The sequence below is a fragment of the Penaeus vannamei genome, chromosome 15 (assembly GCF_042767895.1).
Source record: "Penaeus vannamei isolate JL-2024 chromosome 15, ASM4276789v1, whole genome shotgun sequence".
NCBI lineage: Eukaryota > Metazoa > Arthropoda > Malacostraca > Decapoda > Penaeidae > Penaeus > Penaeus vannamei.
The window spans coordinates 37,255,231-37,265,230 of NC_091563.1; the positions used below are offsets into that span (position 1 = coordinate 37,255,231).

At 35.5% G+C, this 10,000-nt stretch overlaps 1 protein-coding gene across 6 annotated transcripts in view; it reads right to left on the reverse strand.

Moving 5' to 3' along the window:
- Window positions 1-2,289: 2,289 nt before the first annotated feature.
- Window positions 2,290-10,000, reverse strand: part of Kap-alpha3 (karyopherin alpha3) — a 21,141-nt gene continuing 13,430 nt past the window's right edge. For all 6 annotated transcript variants that reach the window (XM_070130714.1, XM_070130713.1, XM_070130709.1 and 3 more), the window contains 5 exons: window positions 9,510-9,644; window positions 8,400-8,576; window positions 7,525-7,687; window positions 7,331-7,422; window positions 2,290-7,141 (listed from right to left, as the gene is read on the reverse strand). In XM_070130714.1, the coding sequence (XP_069986815.1) occupies window positions 7,049-7,141; window positions 7,331-7,422; window positions 7,525-7,687; window positions 8,400-8,576; window positions 9,510-9,644 (660 nt within the window). In that variant the 3' untranslated portion in view covers window positions 2,290-7,048. The remainder of the gene's footprint in view (window positions 7,142-7,330; window positions 7,423-7,524; window positions 7,688-8,399; window positions 8,577-9,509; window positions 9,645-10,000) is intronic.

Genomic DNA, 10,000 nt, shown 5'->3' on the forward strand with positions numbered 1-10,000 from the left:
AAGGCGAGAAAGGGAGCGAAAGAATATAACGAAAAAAAAGGAATTGCGAGAAAGGGGGCGAAAGAATGTAGACGAAAAAGAGGAATGGCGAGGGAGAGAGCGGGAAAGGGCAGCGAAAGAATGACGAAAATATAGAATGAGAGGAAGAAAGCGAGAAAGGAAGCGAAATTTTATCGACGAAAAAACGTGTAACGAAACACGAAACAGAAGCCATTCGGTTTACCATATATCAAACAACAGACATTTTTAAATCTTAAAACTGATGCCCGGGCTCTACTTTCTCAGGATACAATTCCTCCGTTGAAACGTTATTAACCCATTTTTGAATGATTTTATGCGCATTCGTCGTCGACGTAAATCTGGTTTATCGTCAAAAGTTACCTATTGTGTATGTACATTCCTGCCATTCAATAACAATAATTCTTAATATTCGTCTATAGACTAACTATTCAAAATATCTGACGATCAGTCTCGATAAAAATCAGAGCTTAGCAGTTTTCATACTCGAGTGCAACCTCACGAAATTTCCTGTCCTCAACATTTTGCTCAATCTACTCGCGTATCCATCCATTATTTGAAAGATCCCTATAAAAAAAATAAAAACAGTCCTTGGTCAGTACTGTAAAAAAGATTGGGCAGGATTTTTTATAGGGAGGAAAAACTAGAACAATAGGCCTTTTTTGTTGCATGCCCGAAACCCGTTTGATACACTTTGATACATGCTTGCCCTTTCTCGCACATTATTGTAACATGGTGAAACATCTTTACATGTTGTATCATCTTTACATATTTTATCAACGTGTTTGCCTCTTCCCTGATACAGTTTGACACACTCCAGTCAGCCAATCAGAGCGCTATACTTCAGATACATTTCACGCAGGCTCAGATAGGGATTTGTATTTTCATTAATTACGAATCGCGTCTTAAGTTTCGCGATACGAAATTGTATTTATAAGGAAAAAAAATCTCTTTAGTAGTACATTAAATACATGATCACTCGATATGGGTAAAATATGAAGTCAATCTTGACGTCAGTGAGTCGAATGTCTTCAAAATTATTCTATAGCTCTACGGCACAAACTTACAGCCTCGAAAATATTAGAATAGACTGTGTATCTTCACTCGTTGATAAAATTTCATCAATAAGACATATAAACACCTCTGGTCATTGGTATTAACTAGTTATCTGATTCGGACACAGAGCTCACTCACGGTGGATACGGTAAGATGCAAAATCTCATGCAATTTCCACTTTTCATATGAAGAACATATATGATAAAAAAAATGTTGAGTGAATCAAAAATATGTTTGTAAGTTTTCACAGCCATGCCCAGTAGTTCAGAACTTTTTCCATTTTATTTGAACCTACACTAGTTAAATATACTTGCATATCAGGTACTTTAATGGTTTTGTCAACTTCTCTTTTGTGAAATCAAGAAAAATAACTTCTGAATTTTTTACAAAATTTTGTAAGAGCAAACTTCGATGATAGTGTTCTGTAACGTCCATGATAGAACAACAAATAAGCATCAATTTGTAGTTTCGGGAACCTGTAAAAAGGCCTTATATCCGACGTTGCAGGATTTGACGTGAACGTTTTCAAAACCAATCGCTGACTTTAAGCAGAAATGATTACAAGACTGGAGTTACGCGGGATCTGAATCTGTTTTACTTCCAGTTCAGAATGTTACGGAATTTCACAAAATATCAGCAATCAAGTTAAAGTAAGATTCCATAGCTGTATCTTTAAAAACTGGCTTCTGGACAAGAGTACCGAATCATAACCATTGGTAACATTGTACTTGTATATTGAACCAAAAGTCCACTATGTATCTGCTTCACGCAACATCATGATTAAAATGGTACTCAGAAATTGGTAATCCTGAGAGCCACTGGCACAGATTGTACTGTGCAAGCATTTCACTGCATCAATTTTTGACAATTTAAGCCGCAGTGTACAGAATTCATGTAAACTTTCCTAAAATGTTTACATTCATTATTAAGCAGATATTCCCTACGTTGATGACATTGTAAAATATATTTGCAATGTCTATTGTAAAGTATATAACATTATTATATGGAATAGGTGAATTCATTAGTAAGTTTCCTTGGTATTAATATATGAATTCTGCTTCTAGTTCCAACTGCGCCAGTTTTAATACTTGTACACAAATCAAAAACGCATACAGGTACTTCCAACTATCCAACCTTGTTCTTACACAACACTTTCTTGGTATAATATAGCCCTTACTTCACAACTGATTCATCAACTTAAAGGAAACAACCCTGAAATCTGATCTTCATTTATTTAGGTGATTTTGCCATCTTTATGCTCACATAATACATTCACCCTAGAGGACAGAAGTGGGGAGCAGATGACAACATTGCCTTAGCAGCAAGCCCTCCGAGACACTCCATGCCACCATTTTTATCTACTTGCAATAAATTCTCAGAGGGCTTTGGACAGAATCACGTAACATGGTACCAGAGATTCAACTGATTTCCACATGCGAAATGGATTTTCTTCATTCCATATACCAGCAAGTGTGATTTATAACATTGTAATGAAACAATGATGATATGCAGACTGGAGTCTTGATGAAGAAAAAAGAGTTCTTGGAGACGTATCAAAATGAGTGGAAGGTCTATCAAAGATCTTGAAACAAATGCCAAGGTCATCAGCTGAGAAGACTGGCCATGCACAACTTGATTCTGAGTAATCATGACCCTTTGTGAGTCTAGGTGTGGGGAGTCTTGGTCTACATGGTCTCTCACATTAACCCAGCAGGTTTTCATATCAAATAAGATGGTGAATCTACCCATTATCTTACAAGTAAAAGAAGTCTGACTTCCTTTTTAAAATTTCAACTGTTAAAATGGACAAGTGATTCTGCAACACAGCTTAAGTTCTGTATATCTGCTGACTCATTAAGCCCAGTGTGGTGGGAGAGACCACATATTCTCTAGTCATTACAAACCCCAGAGTTGACTCTTCCCACAGATTTTATCTACCTTTGTCAACCCTTGGACATGTAATGCATTGGCCTACAAGAACACACATCTTTACTATATATACTTCATTTGAGGCACATGAACAGGCTAAACAAGGCAGGTAAAGCTCATATATGCTTAAGTGAATCACAGTTTAAAGTTACGTCATTATAGTCCTCCAGGAGACTATAATAAGCTGGATGGTGAATAGGGCCATTCCAAAAAGTAAAGCAGACAAAAAAAATAAAAAATAAAAAAAATAAATGAAAAAGTAAAAGTAAACAGAAACATTGGAATAGTACCCCAAAATCATTTTGTTGTACTTCCCCAGTGAGGTTAAATACCTAGCTTAGCCTGAAATCCTGTAGCACCGAGACAGAGAGAGAAAAAAATAACAATTTGGCAACTATAGCCACTGGACATAGATTGGAAATTAAGGAATATGTTCTTGCAAAACCCATGGAAAGACATCCCCACTGTGTAAGTGCACGGAAAGATGCTCAGTGGTTCTATGCAAAAGCTCGTCATGCTAATGGTCTTTAGAAATCCGGATGAACATTGACATTTTTGTTTTTAAGATTTTGGAAATTTCATTAACAGTATGTAAGAAAGGAAGCCCTCTTTCTAAACTATTTTCTAGAAGTGTGATTTGATATAATATGCTGTGTTAATGTAACATACATTTCTACTATTACATGTAGGAAATTCCTATATATGAATATTGCCAATTTTTAAATATCATTATTTACAAATCCTTTGATTTTTTCCTGTATGTAGTGTATATTGAGCTTCCTATCACACAAATGACCCATGAGTTGTCTTTGTAAAATAGCATCCGAGCAATGCTTTCTCACTTTGCCTTGCCGGCACTAAGGCTTGCATATGTCCCATTATAATTTATGTCAATCATGACCTTTTCCTAACCAATGACTCATTGTAAATCTGACAGATGAATATCTTCCTGCTATTCACACTGAAAAAATGATATGCAAATCTTTTCATAAGGTCAATTTGGAAGGTCATTAGAGCTTCATATAGTCTCAGCATGCACTAGGGTTATTCAGAAGTTTCACAGATTACAAGAGGTCAACATACCATAAAGTGAAACAAAAGAATGACCTCCACTGAGAAGCACTGGAACTCCGGAATTACTCTAGTGTTGATAATCTGCTGAGTCTGGGAGAAGCTTTTAACAAATTAATCCAGGACATATGGCGTAAGAGGTACTGCCATCACTAGACACTGTACCACTGGAATACTTGAGCTATCACTGATCAACAGCATTTCCTCTGTGGTCTTTGGACTTTTGAATGATATATAAAAAAAAGAAATGTTTCCCTAAATTTAGTTATTTGGTAATACCTCTTGTTTTCCAATATAAAATATTTCTAATATAAAGAAAAGGTTGAGACGCTGGAAAGCCCTGCAAAAACTTTAGCAATGCCTTTACAACCTAAAATAGGGGAATAGCTTTCTCATTATTTAATATCTATAACATTTTCAGCAATACAAGCTTTATATATAAATGTAAGACACAGCCATGGGGGGTGCGATATGAGCATTTCCAACCTTTTCTCGGCTCAAGGCAGGAGAGGAGGGGAGAGTTGTTCCCGGCAGTCACTTGGGCACCTTCACCATCAGACAAACTATTGCATGTTTTTCCCCACAAGAAAATCAATGACTACTGAAAATTTCTGTTCCTACAAAAAGCTATAAATAATTCAGTCTCCTTCATCATTTTCATTTTTTACTTATACAAAAACTTCCCTTGATATATACAGTGTATCCTCTTAAAAATTAAATTCTCCAGTTTTACCAAAGGTTCATAACAAACCTTGAGAGTTCACATCTTTTTTTCTTTCTTTTTTTTTTGGACGAACTATAAGACTGGTGAAATACTTAGTTTTTCTACTGCCAAAAGTGCCTGGTGTTGCCAGTAAACACCCACAACGTCAAGAGTAATGCTGCAAATAAGAGAAGGCTGGATTTGTGGAGTTGTGGAAACTTCCAGACACCATACTCAAAGATTTCTTTCCCCATTAGATTTCCTGAGGCAGTTCCTAAGCTTTAAAATTTGTGTTTCTATTCCAAAGTTAAAGTGCTGTGTAACTGAAGTTGAGGGCAGAACCTTCTCTTACTTGTTGCAAGGAAATTTTTTTTTATGACAGTCCAAGACAAGGAAGAGACCATGTCTCAAATAAAAATAAAGGCAAAGTGATAACTTCTGTCTGCAGTTAATTCCCTTTCTCAGCCATGCCTTCGGAACACACTAAAGTACGTCAAAATGGACAGTGTTACATTAAAATTTATCCCAGGCTCTATACACTGCTGGAGTGCTGCAGGGGTTCACAGTATTGAACATTTAATCAGAATAAAGCATTAACATGCAATCAATCTCATGAATCTGCAAATACTCCAGCAATAGATGCACAAGTCTGCATGGTTTCTAATAACACAAGTAATGATGCCATCAACGCTACTTTAAATGAATTTCACATCATGGACATGAAGTTCCTTCCTTCCAATGTGGAAATTGCTTTCCTGAAATGTCAACAGTTTACTTCTAATAAGGAATGAGATGAAATGATATGAGTAATATACCTCTGCAGTTAGTGTATAGGGGGAAGAAGGGATGAGAAAAAAGGAAAATAAGGTTTGGTTCCTAAGAAAGGGTCATAGGACTATCAGACATATGGCTTTGACCATACATTAAGGTTTCAGAAAGTTAATACCACTTTACACACAAAAATGTTCTGTAAAAGGGTTCTCTAAAACAGGTAATAATCATAATGAAATTATTACAATTAGAACCAATGTACACTGACACAGAAAAAAACAAGCGTAAAAAAGGACTATGTATCATTCTGCACAGCCTACCTGTGCACTTCATTATTATACATCCTTCATTGTAATATTCCTGGAGGAGTTGAGTAAAAATAAAGCCAGCATAAAGAAAACTGCTCACCAATGTTTTATGTAACTCTTTCAACCCTTCCATTTGTGAAATGAAACTGGTCTATTGTATGACTACATCAGTTACACACCAACTCTGAATTTCCCAATACTATAGATTGACCTGGAAGGATATACTTGCATGTGCAATGTTTGTTGTGCCAATTCAACAATACAGCCCAGGTGTTGAATATCAATATGTTTATTCAGATAGCCTTATTTGACACTTGCTTACACCCATGTGAGTACCACATAATAGCCATTATAAACAATGTACCCCTATAATTCTCATTAACTTACCCATAATACTATACCTTTGGTTATCATGCTACAAAATTCCCTTACAATGAAGAAAAAGAAATGAAATAAAAATAAAAACCTTATCAAAAATAAAACTGAGTAAATTAAAATTTATTAAGTTGCTATTTTTAGTTACCCACTATATTTGTTAATTCCACTTCAGAAAACACATTGTCTTTACTTCTGAAACCCGTATTTCACTCTTTAATATTCTTTCAGTGTCTTGGTTTTCCATTTCTTTTTTCTTTTCTATTTTTACACAAAAGGACTGTATAAGAAATGTGTTTTTCCTTTTACTTCTTTCTTTCTTTCTTTCTTTCTTTTTTAGCACAGCTGAATTTCTATTCTGAACTTGTTTGTCTTCCAGCTCAGATAATTTAAGAAGGCATTTTCCTGGTCAGTGATTGAAGGCCTTTAAAAACTTACTAAGACTTTTCTGTTTGCAAAATAAAAGAGCTTCATCGTTCTTTTGTTCAGTCTGGTGAGTAATGTTCCTTATTATATTCAAGTTTCATCACTAGTGGAAATTTCAGAATTGCATAATGCCAATGCACTGATGGGCATCTTTTCAATGATAACTGATTATATTGTATTCAAGTCACATGAACTCATTAAGAAATATCAACAGCTAAAGATTCATAACAACTTTAGTCATGGTGATTTAACTAGCTACTGACTGGTGTAGATGTTATAATGCAATATAGAATATTCTCTATAAGCAATAAAATGAACAGTCATCTACCACCAACAATTATTAGTTAATCCACCATCGTCAAGAAATTGTATACCTAGTTGCCAACAGTCACTAAAATCGAAAGCCTCCCTCACTAGTGCTATTATTGTCAAACGCATATTCAGTCTCTGTGGCCTCAGGCACCAAGTTTGGATCTTCTGCATCCTGGAAAAAAGAACATTTCACTTAGAATGAAAACCTGAGTTTTTAACCTTGAACAATTACATTACTCATTATATTATGTTGCTATAAACAGGAACCAAGAAGTGTAATATCAATATAAAGTAGAAAAATAACATAACATGGTAACTATCATGAAATTTTGAATAGTTTCATTCAAATAAATTTACTTACATCTTCTGAGAAGTATCTCTCTATAATGCTGTATGCCAACTTGTAAATCTCTACATTTTCATGGTTCTGAAGGAATTCTATCTTGTCAAGACCTGTAACAAAAAAATAGGCAAATGAGTAAATATAGAAAAAAACATATGATGGATATCAAACATGTTCATCACCTTTAAACCTTAAAAAGGCATACTTCTTACCCCCACATTCTTCTATCATGTTGGCTACCACCTCCACATCTTCACCAGCTCGATTTAGGATGTTTGAGATGCCATCTAAAACGACCTGAATGACCTGTGTATCCTTGCAGGTAAGCAAGTTGCAAAATGGTGGAATTACACCTTGACTTACTAGATGAGCCACCTGTGGAGGATATATATAAAATCTACATCAAGCTAAACAAGTAAGATTTTTAAATACTCGATTCAATCAAGTCTTCACCCAACATAATGTAACACAGGTGAATATTATTACTACACGAGCTCAGAAGGGTCAACATGTGCCTGGGTTTAACTAAAAGCCCAGGCCTCATGCCTCACCTCAGCTTACCATTGCTCCCTTAGTGTTAATTCCCTGCATGGATTTCAGCTTAATTACTCAGATTAAATTTAAAATGAACTAATCCTACCACTAAGAGACCGGTGATCTGCTGCAACGCCGTCATCCTAGCTACCTAGCATTCATCTGTTCTCTGAAACACACTAGGTCCATTGGGCTTTAATCATCGGCTACCATCTTGGCATTTACATGCCACATGGCAACCTCAGCTGCACTCCTTTTTCATTCAGAATATTACCTTGATAATATTCAGAGACCTTTTATTTTCCCATTCATACACACACAAACAAAATAATGAACCTAAAAGAAGTCACATCCAGGAAATCAACAGCTGAGTAACAATGGTTTTGCCTCTTCATCACTGCTGTGTGTGTAATGGCATTTTTAAAACTAGATATAAAAATTCATGATTCTAAGTTTACATTTTCTTCAGGGACTCAAATAATCATGCCAAAATAAAATCCTGCTTGCAAAAAGAGCACCTCAAACTGTGAATGAGTGCCAAATCATTCCATACCTGTTGCTTACTACCCGAAATGGTAAGGTTGCTGATGGCCCAAGCTGCTTCCTTCTGTGTCTGGAACTCTCCTTTGCTTAGTTGTAAAACAATCATTGGGATGAGACCTGCGTCAATTACTGCTTGGACCTGCTGCTTGTTTCCTGCTGTTATGTTGCTTAAGAACCATACAGCCTCCTAATATAGCAAATATACAAGAATAATAATGATGAAGGTGATGGTGATCACTGATGATAACAGCCAAGTAAATAATATTAATAACAATAACAATAACAATAACAATAATAATAATAATAATAATTACTACTACTATTATTACTATCATTACTATTACTATAATTCTTACCATTATTACTATTATTATCATTATTATTATTATTATTATTAATATTAACACTGCTAATACTATCAATACTATTAATAATATTAACATGATTAATAACAGTAATGATAATCAAAAAGATAATAATAATGATAATAGTACCAATAAATAATAATAACAATAACTTTAATGATAACAATAATGACGATGATGATAATAACAATTTCCTACAAATGGAACGAAAGAAATATAAGGAACCCTATAATCTGCATCCTTTAACTTAAAGATAAGAAACTAAACAACAAAAATTAAGAGAAACTTTTGAAGTATTTCATTACTTCCTATTACTGACGCCTTAACTCATTGCCTCCAAGGTGTATGTCATGTGACGCCAAGTCTGACTATCTTGCTAGATGCTCATGCCAACAATATCACAGTGAAAGGAGTTTATAGCCCTCCTATGGAGTTACAAATTAGTGGCTGGATGCCTCAATGAGATTTTTGGCCATGAAATAGTACCAAGGCCTCACAATATCGCATGTCTATAGGAAAACCACAAACCAGGACATTCTCGACACCTATATGGCATGGAACCAAGCTCAACAGTTGCCTATACAGGTTAACGTGATATATGTACTGAATATTAAGTACCTTACTTTATCAGATGTCGTGATGAAAAATAAACTAAGTATAAATATTTATCAAAGAGACTAGACTTTTGAGAAGAAAAAGCTTGCACTATGTACTATGTCAGAGGAACAAAATACATGCCCTTACAATAAACTTGCCTTATTAATCTTTTCCTTCTGGTGAGTCAAGAGGGCCGGGAAGTGGAACAGTGCTCCGCAGTTCAGGACTACTTGGGTCTGGTCATCAGTACCAGTAACAATATTACCTACAGCTCTTAATGCTGCTGTCTGGACCTATTGGAAATATATTAAATACATTAATAAATAATATGGCTAAGGAAAAAACAAAAACATGAGGAAAGGAGATGATACAAGACTATTATATACGAGAACAAAAGGTGTATGTACTGCATATCTATTAATCTGAACTGTCTACACGGGAACCAGTTCTCAAACCAAAAACTAGACTATTTCAGAGTGTATGTGTGTGAGTGAGTGAGTGAGTGAGTGAGTGAGTGAGTGGAGAGGGAGAGGGAGAGGGAGAGGGAGAGGGAGAGGGAGAGGGAGAGGGAGAGGGAGAGGGAGAGGGAGAGGGAGAGGGAGAGGGAGTGGGAGAGGAAGAGGGAGAGGGAGAGGGAGAGGAGAGGAGA